Source organism: Dipodomys spectabilis, unplaced genomic scaffold (genome assembly GCF_019054845.1).
Source record: "Dipodomys spectabilis isolate Male_0828 unplaced genomic scaffold, ASM1905484v1 ptg000004l, whole genome shotgun sequence".
Taxonomy (NCBI): domain Eukaryota; kingdom Metazoa; phylum Chordata; class Mammalia; order Rodentia; family Heteromyidae; genus Dipodomys; species Dipodomys spectabilis.
The window spans coordinates 7816514-7839287 of record NW_024870681.1 but is presented as its reverse complement, the minus strand read 5'-3'; the positions used below and the strand labels follow the sequence as shown (position 1 = coordinate 7839287).

The 22774-nt window shown below is 38.0% G+C and overlaps 1 protein-coding gene across 3 annotated transcripts in view; it reads left to right on the top strand.

The window, feature by feature from the left end:
• Positions 1–22774, top strand: part of Aatf (apoptosis antagonizing transcription factor) — a 99372-nt gene that overhangs the window by 47092 nt on the left and 29506 nt on the right. For all 3 annotated transcript variants that reach the window (XM_042693469.1, XM_042693463.1, XM_042693475.1), the window contains exons 9-10: positions 13234–13301; positions 15633–15713. In XM_042693469.1, coding sequence (XP_042549403.1) covers positions 13234–13301; positions 15633–15713 — 149 coding nt within the window. The remainder of the gene's footprint in view (positions 1–13233; positions 13302–15632; positions 15714–22774) is intronic.

Below are 22774 nucleotides of genomic sequence, written 5' to 3'. Positions count from 1 at the left end.
GAAGAAGTGCTTGGTATGGGATATTAATGCAGTATAATTGTGTGAGATCACAGGAGATGATCAAAAATGTTCCAGTCCTTATTAATTGAAGTATGCAATGGAAAGAGCATCATAAATTAAATAGGCTTAATAAAGTAAACTAAAATTACTGGGGAGAAGTTGCTTCTACTGGCAATCCTTATTCTGAAAGATTTTTTTTTCCTTTTTCTCTTGTTTCTCTCTCTCTTCTCTCCTCGCTTCTTCTCTTCCTCTTCTCCCCCTCCCTCTCCCTCCCTCCTTCCCTCCTTCCCTCACTCTTTCTCTCCCTCTCTCCCCCTCTTCTCTCTCTCTCTCTCTTTCTCTCTCTGGCCTAGAGGTCTGTTAAAGAAATAGCATTATTTGATTGGCCCTTCATCACAATTAATAATTTTAACTTCGATAAATTCTGATCTCAGAGTTATGACTAGTCACATCTTAGCTTTTCCCCTTCCTGGTTAATTGGGGTGCTGGGGTTAATCTAAATTAAAACTTAAACTAATAGAGGTCAGCAAGGCAGCTGAAACACCTGAGTGAAACAAATGGGACTGCCAGGTGCAACTTTATCTTGGCTGTTTCCCAAGAGGGAAGTGGCAGCAAATTGGAGTTGTTTCAGCCTTCTGTAAAGGTGAATGATGGGTGACACTTGTTAATGTACAGCATCTCCGGAAGCGTTCCAGATTGCTTTGCTGCTGTACCAACTGCTGCCATCCATGAACAGTCAGTAGGAACTGGACCAGTTGCCAACATCTGGCAGCACAGCAAGGAATGGGTGCAAGTCCTGAAACCCCACAGATTCTAAATATGGTGCTTAGAACTGTGCAGGCTTTAATCACTTACCACTCTTTGGCAGCAGGCTATGACAGCTTATCCTAGCCTCGTATATCACATCACGACATCTGCTGAGCTGCAAGGCAGCTGCACATTCATTTTCTTTTCTTGCCTTTTCTCTTTGCTTCGTATTCCCCTTCTTTCCACTGCCCTCTCACTTGCCCATCCCCTCCTCCCTTTACACTTTCTCCCCCTCCCCAATATGCTTCTTGGGAGAGATGATCTGTAAAGATTACTGCTTCATTGTGTACGAGTAATTGTGGTGATGCCAGGCCCTTGACAGACACAACGTAGCACCTGTTCTGCTGACCTGGTTAATTTCTTCTGTTGAGTGGGATTTGCCAGAGATTGGAGCTGAAGCCAATTCAATGATAAGGCTAAAGAAAATGGCTGTATGTTTTCTGTCACCTCCCAATTAAATTGGCTTCATAAAGTGCTTTCCTTTATTTGTCAGTGTAGTAAGCTTGAGCTAAGTGTTGCATTCAGAAGTGGTACAATGTATTACAATGGGCTTGTGAGTTTTCATTTCTTTCTTTCTTTTCTTTCTTTTTTTTTTTTAAATGTGGTCATATGGAAGAGCTGGATGGGTGTAATGCATTTCATCCTTTTTTTTTTTTTAAACCATACTTGAAGCCAGACTCTTTAGGTCCATGTTTTGTAAGGAAGAGATTATAGCCACATTGAATTTTAATGTTTCATTGTATGGGTTTAAAGGCTTACTTGGTTAATTCAGGTGTCATGTGGCTCTGTAAATGCTCTAACTACTGAGAATAATGGTGGGGTCAGACAACCCCCAACACTTGCAATTGCACATACGCTCACTCTCATTCTCTTTGTTTCTTAAATGGGCCTTAAACTTATAAAATATGTCTGTATTATTTAATAATGGCACATGCTGTATATATGCATGTATGATATGCTTGTGTATATACATATATGTGGATGAAGTGAGGTACTAAAGACAATATCAAATATCATAAATTGATTTTTATTTTTTTATTTTGCTCTTTTGAGAGTCTTGACTGTGTAGGCTTGGCTGGCCTTGAACTTGTAATCCTGCTGCATCTCTCTACTGAGTACTGATTACAGGCCTGTTCTACCATGCTCAGATTAATCTTATCATTTTTAGAAATGAAAAGAAACAGAGTCTTTGAGAACTGAAGCAACTTCCTAATAGTCACATAGCAAATGACAATACTAGTACTTATCTGAAGATTGCTTAGGCCAAATCTTACTCTAAACCTTACTTCTTAAATGTCTTACTCTTGAGTCATAAAAAGATTTGGCTGTAATATTACAGTTTTTAGTTTGTAAATAAATAAGTTTCATTTTCTTAGAACTAGGAGAAATATGCTGTTGGAAAGTAATATTTTTTCTTAGAAGGCAAATGATTTATTGAATTCCTGTTACTTAACAATTCTTATGAAAAAAATTAGCTCTATAGTTTTGTTACTGATTTTTCTTTTTTGAAACTAGAATTGCTCAAAGCTTGAAGTATAGCCACTGGTGAAGATTTTATGAGAGGAACTGTTCACCTGCTGTGGGGAATCATTGCGGGGGGTTTTACTTTCAAATGGAATTAGTTTGCATTTGACCCCTTTGTTTTTAAGGCCAATTCCTAAAGACAGTTTCACAAACATCAAGTTTGTAAATAAGTATGAAAGATGAGCCCCTTCAGAAATGTTTTCAGTATTTGTTTTTCATTTTCATGATCCTACCTGGTATTTTATATAACATTAAATTCTTTAAAAATGTGTTGTCTGTGTTACCATTTAAGTATTTCTTTTATTTAGGTTTCTTAAACCAACAGATATTCTTTGGCTTGAAAGGCCTAAGTTCTTAAAAACTTAGGGAAGCACCAAAATTTGCTGAATAGTTAGGGACCAGCTCCTGGACTATGTAGGAAGGTGGTTGACAAGCATCTTTATTTAATCCTTGTAAGATCCCCGTATTGGAATGTGACTACTCCTGATTTTATTCTTTTTATATTCCAAACCTCAAACTAGTATCTTGTCACTTCACAAGGTATTTTGTTCTGAAAGGGCTAATTGAGCTTAGCTGTCAACACATTGATGCCTGGATTTCTAGGGGTTCATTAAGATTTTGTATGTTACTTCTGGTTCTGTTTAGTTTTGATCCAGCTTGTCCTGTCACTTTAAATCTAGCCAGGAATGTCTAGAGAAAGGCATAAGGGGTTTTGCACTTTTGATGACCATATTCATAGGTTAAATTTCTTCTTTCATTTGCCATCAGGACATGTCTATAACTGACTTGGCCTACATGTTGGACTTCTGTATCCAAGACATTTGATAATACTATAAGCAAATAATTACTATAAAAAGTCAGTAATGTTGAGAAAGAGAAGAGCCAGGCTGTCTGACACTATGGTTTTCTTTAAGTAAATTGGTGAAGGATTAATATGGACAGTTGATGTGTTGGCTTTAACTGTATACATTTACAACTTTGTATGAAAGAGGGATGTTTCAAGCCATCCCTGGAGCAAATGACAGCATAGTATTTTTTACTGTGGCATGTATCTTTCTAGTGGCTCAGTTGATGGTTAATAATATGTTTTGAGTTTGGATAGGAATTTGTTTCTGCTAATGAGTTACTGGCAAATAGATGCCTTTTGTTCAGAGAAATCTTTTGTTTTTAATTTTACTTTGAAATGTTACTGTGACTTGGCAAATATATTCTCAAGGTTGCTTATTTTGTGTACTAATAAGCACAGTTCTCCTGCTTGAATGTAAATAAAATACAAGATTCCAGTAATACTTTTATAGCCCCAAGTGAAGAATTTCACACTTCTCAAAAATGGGAAATAATACATCCTTGTTCAAATAGTTTGATGATATGTTGGACTTAAACTGTTCCTTCCAAGTGACTCATAAGGAAAACGATGAGTGGTTGGGAATGTGGCTTAGTGGTAGAGTGCTTGCCTACTATGCATGAAGCCCTGGGTTTGATTCCTCAGTACCACATAAACAGAAAAAGTCGAAGTGGCACTTTGGCTCAAAGTAGTAGAGTGGTAGCCTTGAGCAAAAATCCTCAGGGACAGTGCCCAGGCCCTGAGTTCAAGCTCCAAGACTGGTGCGGAAAAAAAGAAAAATGGTGTAACAAGAGAAGGTTCAGTGCCTCCTAAAAGTCTATGTATATTGTAGATTTAGAATAGAAAATAATTGTTTTAAATTTGTATAGTGTCTTTGGAGATGTTCAAATCTAAACTGTCTTTTCACTGGAGCCTACATACTAAAGACAGACAAAAACATTATAAAGAAAATTACAGACATTTCTTATGAGTATTGATACAAAAATAAGCAAACTCATATAGGCTGCTTGTTTAATATGAGTATTGATACAAAAATAAGCAAACTCATATAGGCTGCTTGTTTAATATGTGCAAGGCCCTGGGTTTGATCCCTAACACCACATAAACAAAAGTCAGAAAATTAAGTACCTTAGAACATAAAAAATAATTACACATTACAACCAAATGGAATTTAGCTCAAGAATACAAGGCTATTTAACATCAAAAATCAAATAATACAATTTGTCAATAGAATAAAGATATAAATTATCTCAGTAGGTACAAAAATAGTCTCTAACATTCTTTTATGATAAAAATAAACGTTCAGTAGACTAAAGATAGAGAGCATTTCCATATTTGATAATGAACATCTGTGAAGCCTGATGTCACAGTACAAGTCTATAATCCCAGCAGTTGGGAGACTTAAGATAGAATGATTACAGTTTGAAATTAGCTTGAGACCTTGTTGCCAAAAATTATAAAGGAACATGCGTGAAAACCACAAAAGATCCAGTGTGCTCCTAAGATTAGGAATAAGACAGAGAGATGTCTATTTTTGCTACTTCATACCCTACTACAATATTGTGTTGGACTTCTAGGCAGGGCAGTTGGGGCAAGAGAAACAAAATACATCCAATTTGGAAAGAAAGGTGAGATTAAACTTACTTACAGGAGGACTTCTAAAGCTAATGAACGTAATTACCATTGTTACAGGGTTCAAATCATTCCTGGGCACCAGGGGCTCATGCCTGCAATCATAGCTACTCAGGAGGCTGAGATCTGAGGACTGAAGTTCAGAATTAGCTCAGGCAAAAAAAAGTCTATGAAACTGTTATCTCTAATTCCTTTCTTCCCCCCCTCTCCGCGCCCCCCCAAAAAGTAGTAGAGTGCTATCCTCGAGCAAAAATTGCTAAGGGACAACACCCAGGTCCTGAATCTAAGCTCCAGTAATCAAAGCGTACACACTCCCATTAGTTGTATTTCCATTCACCAACAATGAGCAATATATATAAAGAGAATTAAGAAAAGAATTTTATTTATAATATCCAAAAGAGTAAAAATACCAAGGAGTACATTTCATCAAGGAAATAGAAGACTTGTACATCAACAATTATAAGTGTACTGGGTATTGGTGTCTTACACTTGTAATCCTAGCTACTCAGAAGGCCAAGAGCTGGAAGACTGTGGTTCAATTCAAGCAGAAAAGTCTGCAAGACTCCATCTCCAATTAACAAGCAAAATGCCAGACTGGAGGTGTGATTCAAGTGGTAGAGCACAATAGTGAGCAAAAAAACCTGAGCTGAGCATGAAGCCCTGAGTAACAGCATGCATGGGCGTGCACACACACACACATACCCTATAAATGTTGCCAAGAGATTAGAAACCTAAGTAACTGGAAAGTTATTCTGTGTTCACAGTTTAGGAGACAATATTATTAAGATGAGAATATTCTTTAAATCCATATCAACATCCATTGACTTTTTCTTTTGCAATATTGGTAAGCTGACTCTAAAATTCATATAGAAATATAAGGATCCAAAAAAGTGAAAACAATCTTGAATAAACAACAGAATTGGAGGGTCTAACCTTTTTTGTTTCAAAACTTAACTGCCGTGGTACAAAAATCAAGACATTTTACAGGAAGTGAATAAGCCAATGGAATACAACTGAGAATCTATAGGGAATGTTTACATTTATGGTCATCTGAGGGAAGGAATTCTATACTTCTTCCTTTTTTGGAGGGAAGAATTTGCTGGAGATTGAACCCAAAGCTGTGCACAGGCTAGGCATGTTCATTCTCATTGAACTACATTCTCAGCCTGGCTAGTTGATTTTTTAAAAAATAAAAATAACAAATCAATTTAATGGAGGAAAGAACAGTCTTTTCAACAAATGTTTTAGGACAACTAGATAGTCACATGGCAAAGAATGAAGATAGAACATTGTCTCAAGCCCACATGAAACAGCCTAATGATTCATAAACTAAAATATAGGAATTAAAACTATCTGAAGTGGTATATACCTACAGTCTTGGTATTCAGGAGGCAGAGGCAGGAGGATCATGAATTCCAGAACAGCCTGAGCTATAAAAATAGCAAGATTCAATAAAAAACAAAAAGCTAAAACCATAAGCCCGTTGAAGAAAACAGAAAATAGGAATAAATCTCAATGACGTTTGGTCAGGAAATGGGTTGTTCTTAGATGGAGAGTGACAACTAATGAGTTAATGGAATTCCTTTGGCACTGATGATTGCACTGTAATGTTTTGTGTGTGTGCGGGCATGCCAGTACTTGGGCTTGAACTTGGGTCTGGCAGTTGTCCCTTAACTTTTTTGCTCAAGGCTGGTGCTCTACCTCGAGTCACACAACTGCTTCCAACTTTTAAAGATTCTTTGCCCACTTTTAAATGGGCAATCCTAGCTACTCAGAAAACCGGAAGTGGTGCTGTTGTGGCTCAAAGTGGTAGAGTGCTAGCCTTGAGCAAAAAAAGCTTAGGGATAGTGCCTAGGCTCTGGAGGAATTCAAACCCCACAACAACCCCCCCCCCCCCAAAAAAAAAAATTTTACTGCAAATGATGCCATTAAGAAAGTGAAAAAAGACAAAAAGTGGTGGCACACACCAGTAATCCCAGCTTCATGTGAGGTAGAAAATGGGAGAATGGACTTTTGTGATCAACCCAGGTAAAAAGTCATTGAGATAACATCTCAAAAAGCAGTCTGGGCATGGTAGCTTGTACCTCTAATCCAAACTATGAGGAATTAAGTAGAAGGGTCAATCCCTGAGCCTGGTCCTAGACCAATGCAGGAGATCCTACCTGAAAAATAAACTAAACCAAGAAAGAGCCACAGGCTGTTCATAGAAATGGTAGAGTATTTAACAAACAAGGTCCTGAGTTCAAATTCCAGCACTGTCCTCACAAAAATGGAAAACACCATAGAACTGAGACTGTTAAGGGACAATAACTTAGAACATGTAAAGAACTCATACAAGTTAACCAAAAGAACCCACTTAAAAGTGGATGAATAATCTAATAGATATTTCTCTAAAGAAAATACAGATACGCGGTAAGCCCAGAAAGATGCTCCATGTAATTAGACATCAGTGAAAACTTCCGTGAGATTCTGCCTCATGTCTACTAGGATGGCTGTAAGTCAGTGTTGAATATTAACAGATGCTCACAAGTAATGTACTGGGATGATATTTTACGTATTTTTACCTGAACCTTTTAAAAAGATTTGCTTAGTTTTCTAAGTATCTGCTGCTATTTTTTCTCCTGGGCTCATCCTCTCTGGGATGATCTGCTCTTGGCCTGTACTGTTTAGGACTTGCCCTGGCTTCTTTCTAGAGTAAGGGGTATTTTCTAACATCCATGTCTTTTCCTTGCTTGCCATGTGCTTTCAGTTACTGAACCATATCTTCCAGTGAAAGGGTATGTAAAAGATAAATTGAGTCCTTCTTTGCATGTGTGATGCTATGTTTATGTAATTCTTACTATACTTGGTTAGTGATTTGGCTCTATATGGAATGTGAGGTTGGAAATAGTTTTCCTCGGATTTTTGAAGACATTCCTTTGCTACCGCCTGCTACCTGTAATTGCTGTTGATTGAGATATCTAATCCCATCATGATTTCCATTCCTTAATAGTAGAAGTGTAACAATGTAATTTATTGTCAGGACTAGGCACTTTAAGGTAGCTGAACACTAGGGCACTAGGCACAAACCAAAACTTTCTTGGATAAACTGGTACATGTTTTTTCCCCCTGGTACTGGGGTTTTGACATAGAGCTTTCATGTTTGCTATACAAGGGCTATACCTCCATTCCTTTCATGTTTGCTATACAAGGGCAACACCTCCATTCCTAAGCCGGGATATGTGATTACCTCCTTTCTGCATGGCCTCTTTTTTTTCTCTGTTGAAGATTTTTTCTGGTATTCTACATTGCATACTGCTGATGTGTCTTAGCAAACCCTCTTTTTCATTTATTGTACTTGGTCTTTGTAAGCTGTTCTGTTCTTTAATTCTGGGAAATTTCCATTATGATTTCTTTAAAATTTTTCTCATAGTCTTTGTTCATTACATAGTTAACTTTCTAGAGTGTCCTCTTAATTTTTATTTCCTTCTTCAACAAATAAGCAAAGGGGAATTGCTGTTTGGCCTTTTTGTTTTATATTAGAGATTTTAAAGAATTTATTTTCTAGTTCTTCATTGGAATTTTTTTTTTTTTTTCTGTTTAAAACATTAGCTGGGCACTGGTGGCTCGTGTCTGTAGTCCTAGTTACTCAGGAGGCTAAGATCTGAGGATTACAGTTCAAAACCAGCCTGGGCAGGAAAGGCTGAGATTTACCTCCAGTTAATCACCAAAAAGCTGGAAGTTGAGCTGTAGCTCAAATGGAAGAGTGCTAGCTTTCAGCAAAAAAGCTCAGGGACAGTGTGTAGGCTCTGAATTCAAGCCCCAGAAAACACACAGACACACTCTCTCTCTCTCACACACACACACACACACACACACACTAAAAAGAATATTTGGACACACACACACACACACACACACACACACACACGAATATTTGGAATCTGTTAAGCCTGAGCCTCCTGAGTAGCTTGGAGACACACACACACACACACACACACACACACACACAAATATTTGGAATCTGTTAAGCCTGAGCCTCCTGAGTAGCTAGGATTACAAGCGTGAGCCACCAGTGCCCGGCACTAAAAAGAATATTTGGACACACACACACACACACACACACACACACACACACACACACACACACACACACACACACACACACACGAATATTTGGAATCTGTTAAGCCTGAGCCTCCTGAGTAGCTAGGATTACAGGCGTGAGCCACCAGCGCCCGGCACTAAAAAGAATATTTGGAGACACACACACACACACACACACACACACACACACACACACACACACACACACACACACACACACGAATAATAGGATTACAAGCGTGAGCCACCAGCGCCCGGCACTAAAAAGAATATTTGGAGACACACACACACACACACACACACACACAAATATTTGGAATCTGTTAAGCCTGAGCCTCCTGAGTAGCTAGGATTACAAGCGTGAGCCACCAGTGCCCGGCACTAAAAAGAATATTTGGACACACACACACACACACACACACACACACACACACACACACACACACACACACACACACGAATAATAGGATTACAAGCGTGAGCCACCAGCGCCCGGCACTAAAAAGAATATTTGGACACACACACACACACACACACACACACACACACACACACACACACACACACACGAATATTTGGAATCTGTTAAGCCTGAGCAGAGCTTTTGGGTTTTTAAAAACTGACTGGGTAAATTTATAAAGAACAGTTTGTTTTTATTTTTACATAGTTTTGGAGGCCAACTAGCTTCTTGATTATGCATCCTTAAGTGTTAGAACTGGGCTTTAGTCTGTTTGTACAAAATACTACTGACTGGGTAAATTTATAAAGAACAGTTTGTTTTTATTTTTACATAGTTTTGGAGGCCCAGGGTCAAGATATCAGCAGATTCAGTTGTTTAGCAAGAGCTGCTCTTAGCTTCCAAAATGGCTTCTTCCTTTAAAAATTTTTTTGTTAAAATACATTGGTTGTAGGGAAGTTTAGGGGTTAAGTAGAGTTTGGGGGACTGGCCTAGAAACCTAACTTAATCTGTGATTTCCCCAGAGATACGATCAAGCCTTTCCAAGTTGACTCTTGAGAAATTATAATAGACTACAGCAAAACTATTTCATATAGCTCTCCATTTCCAATTAATGTAAATATCCTGTCATCTTTGTTGAAATAATGAGCTCCAATAACTGTAAAATAAGCTTGAATTTTAGTAGAAAAATTTGTTCATAAAGTTGTTAAAAAAGTTGAATTCAGAAGCAAAGTTATCCTGTCAATATTCCTAAAGCTTCATTTTCCACCAACTTTTTGAAAGCAGCTTTTCTAATTAAATTTAAATCCAGTGATAATAACAGCTGTCAGAAATGGTAATTGCCATGGGAATAGTTTGTTTAATTATGACTTTTTTTTTTTTTTTGGGTCCGGTCGTGGGGCCTGAACTCTGGGCCTGGGCACTGTCCCTCAGCTCTTCAGCTCAAGGCTAGTGCTCTACCACTTGAGCCACAGCGCCACTTCCGGCTTTTTTCTTTTTGCTTATGTGGTGCTGAGGAATCGAACCCAGGGCCTCATGCATGCAAGGCAAGCGCTCTACCACTGAGCCACCTTCCCAGCCCAATTATGACTTTTTGATTATTGTTTTTTGTTTAGTTTTTTACTTTTCTATCCTTTCTACCTTAAAGAGGGCAGAATCTTTTGAAGATTTGGACTAAGTAAACTAGACTTAGCCAGATAAATGCTAGGAAGAGCCCACGAATACTTAGGGATTGAAAATGAAGGTCACTATATATATATATATATATATATATATATATATATATATATATATATATGTATGTATGTATGTATGTATGTATGTATACACACATACACACACATATACACACATACATATATATACACATATGGGTATATATGTAAATACATATATATGTATATATCACCAAGTGCTTGAAAGGGAATTCTACCTCCACTTGGTGTTTGAATGGCTGAGGTCACTGCAATATCACAGATCCAGTGCAGTTGTGCAGCTCCAATTTCCAGCCTTTGTCAAGGAGGTTGTGTGGCTCTCTTCCAGATGATGCTGTCCTCTGTACTGGGGCCTTCTATAAGCACATACTTCCCAGTGGCCATGCCTGTCCAGGCTCAAGGGATCAAGGATGATTAGGAAAGCTAGGAATGGTGGTTGTAATCTCTTCTGTAGCTAAAGCTACAGAAGGGCAATGAAATGCAGTCATTTCATTATTTTCATATATATATATAATATGTACATATACATTTTCACATACATATTTATATATATAATATATATGTAATTATTAACCCTACCCACATTCTCCAACTTTACTTTTCAGAGAATATTGACTAGACCCCATTTGTGCTGGGCCTGTAGGGCAGCTGTTTATACAGCCACGGTGTTACATAGGTTTACTGGATCGTATGTCTGTGTAGCACTGGATTTGGATCTTGTATTTAGCTGCCAGAAGTGACTGTGATGAAGTAGGAGAGATAAACTGATAGATTGGCTGCCAGAAAGATGTTGGGAATCAATCAGATAAACAGAGTAAAGAAATAGCTTGCTGTTTTCTAGTGATAATAAACCAGTGGCCTCCAGTCCCCGAATTTTTTAACGTTATTGCTCCAAAATAAACAAATGAAAAAAAATCACAGGAGGATTTTTAATTTTTAATTTTAATGTAGATATCCTTTTCTCTTTTGCAATAAAGATGCATATTATGGAAGTGAATATTTTTATACATTTGTTAGAAGTAGGTACTTCTTCCAGTGCCTACTTATGTAAACAAATGAAAATTAGCAAATAACCTATTTTCATAGGTATTTATTTTTTCTCCATTTAGCTATTTAGCTTAGTGAAATATCTATATTGCTACCATGCCTTGCTTACAAAAATAATTGCTTATTTTGGGGAAAGAACAGTTTTAAAGTCAGACTTATTTTACTGATGAATGATTAGCAAAAATGAGTTTTAGTTTTCCTCCCTTAGATTTCTCTTCAATTTTTGGAATTTTAATCTCTTACTATTTCTCCACATACGGCACTTGTAGACGAGAGATGATACCTAGTTTTGTTAGTTTTGTAACTTACAAGTCTCCTCCTTCAGTACTGGCTTGAAATTTTACCGCTTCTCTTCACCCAGGACTTGAGGGTTCCATGCAGATTCCTAAGTTTTCAGTTGTATGTGGTGGAATACCTAGGATTAAAAAAACAGTAGAAAATAATTTAGAATTCCTGTGGAATTGGACAAGAGCTTGTCTGTGTTGTACTTGCAGTGAACATAAATGGCTTTCTTTTGGTTTTCTCTTAAACTATTTATTTGTTTGTTTGTTTGTCAGTTATGGGGCTTGAACTCAGGGCTGGCTGCTGTCCCTGAGCTCTTTTGCTCAAGGCTAGTGCTCTACCACTTCGAACCACAGTGCCACTTCTGGTTTTTAAGTGGTTAATTGGAGATAAGTGTTATGGGGATTTTCCTGCCTGGGCTAGTTTTGAACTGCAATTCTCAGATCTCAGTCTCCTGAATAGCTAGGATTACAGGTGTGAACCACCATTGCCAGCTCTCAAACTTTTAATGGCTGTGTGTTAGTGTCATGTCTGGTTATATCACTGATAGCCAGCATAGGAGAATAGCAGCTATGAAAAGCAAGAGGATGGAGTGCACATTCTTTTTTTTTTTTTTTTAAATTGTAAAGGTGATGTACAGAGGGGTTACAGTTCCATAAGTCAGGTAATGAGTACATTTCTTTTTGAACAGTGTCACCTCTTCCCTCGTTTTCCCCCAATTTTATTTCCTCCAGAGTCTCCCCTCCACACACACACACACACACACACACACACACACACACACACGTTATATAGTTCGTTTTCAACATAGTGTCTAGTGAGTATCACTGCTGAGTTAGTTTACCCTTTGTCCCACCATTTCTGGAGAACACTCTTAATTGCTGTCAAGACTTTTGCCTGAAGATCTCCCTAACTCCTGAAGGTTATAGTTCATGCACCATTATCCTATGGCTGGGAGCTGATACATTTTCCTTTTTACCACACAGTACTTCCCACCTGACCTTTTAAAGATTCTTTATTGGTATAGGTAGGGTGGAGAAAACTAATCATAAAAACAATGGAAGGAATGTTGCACACACATTGATCCATTTGAAATGAATTACAGTACAATAAGTCTTCAATATGGACTTCTGTTCTCAGCTGGTGGTATGCCTCTGTTTAAAGGTATATAAATATGAAAGGGTTAATGGGAATTCAGCCATGCTATTGCCACTGGCTTGTCCTTTATTGATTGTAGGTTAAGAGCTGTCACTGTGCCGTTCAGAATTCCTTCTCTGCTCTTTTAAAGTCAGTTGGTGCTTGGAGACAATAAATAAATCAGTTGCTTTCCTTTCCCTCAGCTCCTTCGAGAACTAATAGAAAGGAAGACCAGCTCCTTGGATCCCAATGATCAGGTGGCTATGGGAAGGTAATTTAGATGTGTGTGTGTGTGTGTGTGTGTGTATTTTGCTATTTTTTGTTTGTTTTGGTGAGCTGAGGTTTAAACTCAGCCTCACATTTGCTAGCAGGTGCTTTACCACTTGAGCCTCCTTCTAGTACTGCTTTTTGCTGGTCATTTTGGAGATGGCGTCTAGGGGACTTTTCTACCCTGGCTGGCCTCAAACTGATCCTTTGAATCTTCACCTGCTGTGTGCAAGGATTTAGGCATGAACTATATAGCACCTGGCTTAAATGTGGTTTTCTACTCATGCAAACAACCTATGTGTGACTCCCTTTGAGAGACACATTCTTACTGTAAGGCAGTGATTGGTACTATAATTATCTAAGTTAAGCAAGATAATAAGAGCTAGAAAGACAAAGTGATTGTTTATTCTACACTGTCTAAAAGTCCCTGTTATGCTTTTTGCTGTGGGTGTGGATTGTGATTGTATCCATATCCATTCTGCAGACCAGTGGATAGAGAACTGTCCCCTAAACTGCTCTCAGCTGACAGAATGTGGTGGTGTGTACAACAGGTTCCTTGCAAAGAGTCAAATCTGCTTTGTTAGTCTGTGTTAATTCAGACCTCCGCCCTTTCAGTAAAAGCTTCAGTACAATTGGAAATAGAACATGGCAGCATTTCCCAGATGTCAGATAGAATACAGAGCAGCTCTTGTGTGTATGTTTCTTCCTGTGATTGGAAAATAAAAAGGACATTTAGAGTACTACCCAACACATAGTGTACATTTGAAAAACCATGAGCCATAATTTGCAAAAGCATGAAAGGAAATAAAAGCTGTGCCAAGACAGGATTCTGGACAGAGCGGCATTTTGAGAGAGCAATGAGAAATTTTGAGTTGATGAAATAATTTTATTTGAGTAGAATATTATTTGAATTTTAGGGTAGAATGTTGTTGATATTTCATGTATCTCTGGAATGTTATGGCTGTTCGCCATAAATTTAATGTGATAGAGCAAATTGCATTTAAGTGGTGATTATATTGTACATTTATCTGACTTTACAATAAAATAGATTATGGTAATTAAGATTATATTAAGATTACAGTAATTGGATTTCCCTAGTTTTTTTTTTTTTTTCTGATGTTGAATTTTCATTGTGTAAATCAGGTGAGATGACGAACTGCTTGCTGTTTCTTAACTTCCTCCTTTTCTCACATTTGTTTGTGGTAGCAATCTGCCAAGATTTTCTTAGCTTGATATCCCTTCCTTGAGAAACTAATTTCTTCATGTAAAATGACTGCAGAATCTATGATTCACTTGTGGCACCTGATCAAAAATTATCTAGCTATAAAATTGAGACAATCTGGGAAATTTGAAGACAATATTTGATAGTAAATATTAAGTATTTTTTAGGTGAATAATGACATGGAAATTAAATTTTAGGAGGGGAAAGAGTCCTTTTATCAGCACATAATGAAATGCTTTCAGATGAAATTATAATTAAGTAAATGACTATAAAACTAGTGTCAGGCCAGGCTAGCATGATGGCTCACATATCTAATCTTAGTTACTTTGGGAGGTAGAAATCAGAATGATCACTGATCCTGGCAAAAAAGTAGTAAGGCCCTATCTCAACACATGAACCATGCAGTGATGGCATATACCTGTAACCCCAGCTATGTCGGAGGTATAGGGAGCAGGCTTGTACTCTGGGTGGCTCTAGGCAAAACAAACAAAAAAGCAAGCATACATATATTGTAGAACCCTATCTGAAAAATAATTAAAACAAAAAAGGGGTGAACTCAAGTGGTAGAGCATGTATGTACCTAGCAAGCCCAGGCCCTGAATTCAAACCTCAGTACCACATCACCCTAAAATCCTCATGTCAGTGGTTGTTAAATTATTTTTAAAAAATAGCAAAGTTAGAAAGTAGAAGAAAAAGCACTCAGCGTTACAAAAGAGACAGTAAGAGTTAAAAGAATTCATGTGTTCAACCAGCAGTTAGTTGCAGTTAATAAGAAAACATGCTGCAGACCTGAAGAATTAGAAGGAAGCCCCTATTCAGTTTGATGGGTTTCCTGCAAACTGGTAGATTTAGTGCTTGTCACAGCAGCTCCGAACACTAAAGAGCATTGTTAACCAAATTTGCTGTAGAATTTTGCAGCTGCCATTTTTTTTTTTAACCATTGTACAAATCCTCTTCAATTGATTATAGTCACTTTGGCCCCAGACTATCTTAAGGAATTTGGTACAGGTTGATGATTTCCTTGTGCAGGGTTTTTAGGAGAATTCCAATTTGTCAGCATATGTAACTTATTTCTGCCGTGATGATGCATAACATTGCTTGTGAAATTCCCAGGCAGTGGCTTGCAATCCAGAAGCTGCGAAGTAAGATCCGCAAGAAGGTAGATAGGAAAGCCAGCAAAGGAAGGAAACTTCGGTGAGTTTTTGGGGAAAAAATTATCATGATATAATGTATGTCTTCTCAAATTTTGATCATGTCATTTTTTCTCTTCTTTCTGATGATTCTCTTTTTAAGGATCAGAAAAATAACAAAATGATATTCAAGCATTTCTTCTTTTTACTTAGCTTTTTAAAATTTAAAATTGAAATGTAGTTTCACTAAGTTTTTGTTCTACCATTGTGAATAGATGTATGAAACTGTATTTCTTGAAAAGAGAAATAATAAAAAAGGCAAGATAGTTGAAATTATTTTAGTTTCAAAAAGACAAGTGAAGGCAAGATAGTTGAAATTATTTTAGTTTGAAAAAGACAGAAATGAAGGACTCCAGAAATGAGGAATACGTGTATGAGAAAATAGCCTTCTGAATCTAGGAAAACTCCACTCTATGAGCTCTTGCAGTAGTCTTCTTAAGGTATAAACAGGAGTATCATTAATAAAATCTTAGACTAAAATCCCTGGTAACATAGTATGTATGTGTGTGTGTAAAATACAACAGCATATGTCAGAAAAACTGCTTGTAATTCAGGTGTACATTGAAAAATCCTTAAACTTGTTTATTAGATGGTTTTAGGCAGTAGCTAATCCCACATCTCTTTATGCAAACGTTGTGTGTGCGTGTGCACATGTATTCTGGTCCTAGGGCTTGAACTCAGGGTCTGGGCACTGTCCTTGAGCTTTTTGCTCAAGGCTAGTGCTCTGTCACTTGAGCCACAGTTTCACCTTTTTTGGTGATTAATTGTAGATAAGAGTCTCATGGATTTTCCTGCTTAGGCTGGCTTTGGTCTGTGATCCTCAAATCTCAGCCTCATGAACAAGTAGGATTACAGGAGTGAGCCACTAGCTCCCAACGAGTAGTTAATTCATGAGATCAGGTAAAAGACAGTGAGGAGATTGGAATGATTCCTAGTGTTTCAGAGGGAGTAGAAAGATTTTGTATTACTCCTTGCTACATGTATGCTTCAAGGAGGAAATCTATTTTGAGGAAGAGAGTAAATTCTGTTTCAGAGTCCATTGAATATATTGAATTTGACATGTGTATTGAACTTGAGAGGTCTAAGTTTACAGATTTTATGTGTGTGCCAGTACTGAGGCTTGAACTCAGTTCTTGCTTTACTTTTTGCTCCAGGCTGGTGCTCTACCACTGAAGCCATGATTCCACTTCAGGCTTTTCTGGTGAACTTTCTGCCCTAGCCGGCTTCAAACCACAGTCCTCAGATCTCACCTTCCTGTGTAGCTAGGATTATAGGTGTGAGCCACTGGTGCCTGGCTGGTTTGCAGATATTTGTATCAAGAGAAGGATATGAGTATTTATTGTCTAGGAACAATTGCAGAAATTAGTAGCATGACAAGAATAAAACCATGAAGAATATCACCCTACATAAAACAGGAAGAGAGAAGAACCTATTAAAATACTGAGGAATAATGGTCATCTAGTAGGGGAATAGGAGAAAGTGAAGCAGTAAATGCAGAAGACTGCCTTAAAATGATTGGAAGTATTCAGTGCCTCAGGAATAAATTAGGGCAGGGCCATTTTATCTGTGATCACATTTCTCCACCTGAGGTTCTCTTGGCTACAGTAGAAGTTTGCTTGGCTACAGTAGAACCAAGGGACATTCCATACTTGAAATGCCTGTAGAATTAGTGCATAAGCCTTTATTTTTTTGACCTCTTCAATAAAAGCCTTTTGGATACCAGCTGGTGTGCCATTAAAAGGTATGTATGTGATATTCCTTACATGTTAAATGTAAAGAGGAGAAAAGTAGAAAAATCACCATTAGGCAAAAAGTAAGTTTTGCAGGCAAGACCACCAATGAATGTTAAAGTCAGTGAGTAAAAGTTTGAAGCGATAACATATTTGCATTGTTTCCAAGTATTGTCACAAGTTATTTATCAATTGGGGAAAATAGTAACTTTATAGTGGAGAACTCTCAGTAAGTCATATTTGCATTTCTCTGTCTTTGGTAGTAAGACACAGCATCATTTGTGGTATTTTTGTCCAAAATATCTAATTGTATGAGTCTCATCATAAAATATTCAAATTCAAATTTTGAGACATCGTGTAGAATATCTAACCAGTACTTTTTAGAAGTGTCAAGTTGACCAGGTGTGATGTCTCATACTTGTAATCCTAGCTACTTGGGAAATCAGGAGGCTTGAGGTTTGAGATCAGCCCAGCAAAAGGTAGTGAGACATCATTTTAACAAGTTAGCTAGATGTGATGGCATGCAACCTGTCATCCAGCTATTCAGGAGGTATAAATGGTAGGATTATGATTCAAGGCAGTCTGGGCAAAAACAGAAGACTCAATTTGAGAAATAGAGCAGGAAAGGGCTAGAGGCATGGCTCAAGTAATGGAGTGTCTGCCTAGTAAGCACAAGGCCCTGAATTCAAACTACAACATTTCCTATTCCCCAGAGGGATAGGAAACAGGGAGGGATGAATAATTGTCATAGATTGAGGCTGACTAAGGAGAAAGCATAACCAGGTGCAATATGGTGTCTAAGGTGGAATCTTGGCCTAAAAAAAAGGCTGGGGGGGGGGGCATAATTGGCAAACTGAATAATGTCTTTAATGTGATTAATAGTATTATAGTATTATATATAGTATATATAATGTTAATTACCTAATTTTGATAATTACATTGATTTTATAAGTTGTAAACATAGGGGAAGCCTGTACAACTTCTCTATAAGCCAAAAATTATTGCAGAGTAAAAATAATTGTATTAGTTTGCTTGCTTGCTTTGTCATCTGTTCTTGCTTGGGTCTCCTTGTGACCACAAATGTGGGCAGTGTAGTCAGAGTCAGAGAAGAATTCTTATTGATGCCTTTAGTTATAACTGAGGTTTATTCAAGTCTCAGTCAGGCACTTCATAGAGTAATCTCTGGAGCCACACTGAAGGTTTAAAGTCTGACTCTTCTATTTACTAGCCTTGAGACCTTAAACAAGTTACTTTGAAACTCTGTGCTTCAATTTCCTCATCGGTAAAACTAGTACAATAATTGAAATCGCATCTCATAGGGTTGTTATGCAGATTAAATGAACTAATTTATGTAAAGTGTTTAGAGAAGATAAGTAACTTACCCTGCATTACGAGCTAGTAAGTAGCAAACTGGGATTTGAAGTGGTTGGCCTGATTCCAAAGGCTATGCTTCTAACCTCTGTTTGTTAACTTGATGCATAGACAGAACCAAAGTGACATTTTGCCACTGTAAGTATCCTGTCCTAATGGAATAAGCATTCGAGGGTAGATGAGAACATTATATGTAACTTCCTTACTTAAACTTCAAGAACAGTTAAGTATCCCAGCTGCCATCACTGATGCTAGTCCCCACTGGACAATCAGCTTCTCATTTGTGATGGTTTAGAAAGGTAAACTTTTCAGAAATGTTATAGCAAAGGTTATCATTCATTTGTGGAAACAGTTTAAATGACAACAGATGATAACCTACTCACACTGGGTATGGTACTTGCTAGTTGGTTGCTGGAAAATAATATATTTTAAAAATAAATATTTGGGGTTTTGGAAATAATTGTAATTATTGATTATTAGTATTTGACTCAGCATTGTGTATAAGTGAATTTAATGATAACTTAATCAGAAGTCCTAATGTAAGTGAATTAAATGCTGGGGCTTGTTAGAAAGTAGAAGTGGGGATATAGCTTAGTGTTAAGGCACTTGTCTAGCATATGTGAGCCCCTGGATTCAATCCTCAGCATCACATAAATAAAATAAAAGAAGTACTCTCACTTTATTTATGCCCCCCCCCTTTTTTTGGTGCTGGTCCTGGGACATGAATTCAGGGCCTGGGTACTGTCTTTGAGCTTTTGCGCTCAAGACTATGGCTCTACGACAATTCCAGCTTTTTGGTAGTTGATTGGAGATAAAGAGTCTTACTTGGACTTTCTTATCTATGCTGCCTTTGAACCTTAGATCTCAGCCTCCTGAGTAGCTAGGATTACAGAGGTGAGCCACCAGTGCCCAGCTAAAACATTATTTAATAATATGCATTATAGTCTGTTTCTGACCTTCAAAATCTAATGTTTACAGTACATCTCAATTCTGACTAGCTATAGTTCAGATGCTAAGAAGTGGAATATGCTATCTGTCTTAAGACAGTATAGTTATAGAGTGGTAGTTAATAGTGTTTATCAAGAAAGTGAATTAAGGGGCTGGGAAGGTGGCTCAGTGGTAGAGCGCTTGCCTTGCATGCATGAGGCCCTGGGTTCGATTCCTCATAAGCAGAAAAAAAAGCCAGAAGTGGCACTGTGGCTCAAGTGGTAGAGTGCTATCCTTGAGCTGAAGAGCTGAGGGACAGCACCCAGGCCCAGAGTTCAGGCCCCACGCCCGGACCCAAAAAAAAAAAAAAAAAGAAAGTAAATTAAGCTGGGTGCTGGTGGCTCACCCCTACAATCCTAGCTACTCAGAAAATTGAGATCTGAGAATCATGGTTTGAAGCCAGCCTGGGCAGGAATGTCTGTGAGACTCATCTCCAATTAACCACCAAAAGCTGAATGTGGAGTTGTGGCTCAAGTGGTAGAGCATTAGCTTGAGTAAAAAAAACCTCAGGGACAGTTCCCAGGCCCTGAGTTTGAGCCCCAAGACTGGCACACACACACACACACACACACACACACACACACACACACACACAAAAAGAAAGAAAAAAAAATGATGTCTTTGGACATAGCTAAGATGCTAAGATTAGTATTTGCATTTTCAGATGGGCAGTGAAGACAATAGTGTGTGTGTGTGTGTGTGTGTGTGTGTGTTTGAGATGGTATGTTTCCGTATATGTTAACCAGTGTGTCCTTGAACATTTGGTCTCAAATGATCATCTTGCCACAGCCTCCCAAATAGTTGAGACTACAGGCCTGTGCCACTATGCCCCTGCTGATGTTAAGCTTATTTAATTGTGTTTGCATTCTATAATCTCAAAATTTATCCCATGGAAACATGTAAACAAATGTTAACTTTGGGACTGGTGATATAACTTAATGGTAGAGCCCTTGTTTAGAATGCACAAGATCCAGCCTCTCCTCCCCCCACCATTTGTCATTGTTTAATATGTCTATAAAAGAGGAGAAACACTATAAATGCTCATTCATAGGAGATTAAGTTATATTGCCATAATGAAGTGCTCTAAAACTCTGAAGAAAGAATAGAATCTAAGATGTGATTCATTGGGGGGGGGACCATAATGGAGAAAGTTAAGTACAGTCATTCATTGTGTAACAGGAAGGCTATGTTCTAAAAGTTGTGTATTATTAGGCAATTGTGTTCCTGATAGTTCAGCCAACCGCACACATAGGTTGCTGTGTAGGCAACCATCATTGCCCAAATACTGTTGCTTGATGCCTCACTATATATGTTACATATACATATATTTGTCTTACATGGAAAATGCCACAATCACATTCACATTTTTAATAGTGATTATTTGTTAGAGATTAAGCTATTTGGATTATTTGTGAGATTGATGTATTTTTATAACTAGAGGACAACAAGATGTGTGATGCATAGTTCTTTCCATCATTGGAAGCAATGAAAACATAATATTTCTATTCCTGAGATTGGTTTTTGTGTTTGCCAGTGCTGGGACTTGAAATACAGGTCTTGTGCTCTTGCCTAGGCTTCATGCCATTTGAGCTGAGTCTCTTGGCTGCCTGGGATGACTTGGAACCATGATCCTCAGATCTGAGCCTTCTGAGTAATTATGATTATAGATGTGAGTCATCAGTGTCTATCCTCCTGGAATTGTATGCAGCCATTCAGATATTTCTTTTATGGGAAAAAGGAGGGTACAAAAGTAGTGTGTGTGTGTGTGTGTGTGTGTGTGTGTGTGTGTGTGTGTGTGTGTGACCTGAGTACTGGTTGCTCACATCTGTAATACTAGCTACTCAGGGAACAGATCTGGTAGATTGCAGTTCAAGGGAAGCCTGGCAAGAAAAAGGCATAATACTTGATCTCCAAAATAACCAGCAAAAAGCTAGACTAGAGTTGTGGCTTAAGTAGTACAACACTAAGCAGAAAAAGCCAAGAAAGCCAAGAGCCCTAGAGTACTGGCAAAAAGAGGGCGGAAGAGAGGGAAGGAGGAGAGGGGAGAGAAAGGTAGAGTAAAGGGAATAAGAGAGTCATTAACGTAACTAACAAATATAACTAAAACAATTGTTTGAAGGTGAAGGAACTGTTTTTGTGTGCGTGCTATGTTTTCCAGGGTTTTTGTTTTTGTTGTTGTTGTTGTTTGCTTTTCTTTGGTTGGTCATGGGGCTTGAACTCTGGGCCTGGGTTGTTGGCCCTCAGCTCTTCAGCTTAAGGTGAGTATTCTGCCACTTGTGTCACAGCACCACTTCTGGTTTCCTGAGTGGTTTATTGGAGATAAGAGTCTCGTAGACTTTCCTGCACTAGCTGGCTTTGAACCTCAATCAACAAATTTCAGCCTCCTGAATAGCTAGGATTACAGGTGTGAGCCACTGGCACCCTGCAATTTCTAGGGTTTTTTGTGATGAATTTATACTATCTTAGTATCATAGTAAAATGTATTTGTTGAGAAAAGAATGGTATTTGAAAGAATTAGATAAGAGTGGTATAATAGAGAATTGAGTTATTTACTAGATATAAAAAGGTTTCTGGCTGGGCTCTTGCTGATGGCTGACACCTGTAATCCTAGCACTCAAGAGGCTGAGATCTAAGGATCAAAGTTCAAAGCCAGCCAGGGCAGGAAAATCTGTGATGTGAGATTCTTTCTCTAACCAGCAAATGTTGGAAGTGGAAAAAAGTTTCATTTTTTGTCTTGCATGATAGTGAAAGACAAAGACACCTCATTAAGTGTTCTTTGGTATTATTTGATCAGATATTACAATAATACCTTTTTGCCAGATGCCACTGGATCTCATCTGTAATCCTTGCTACTCAAGAGGCTGAGATCTGAGGATTGTGGTTTTTGACGCCAGCCTAGTCAGACAAATTCTTGACTCTTATCTCCAATTAATTGGCAAAAAGTCACTAACTAGAGTAAGTAGAGGTGTGGCTCAAG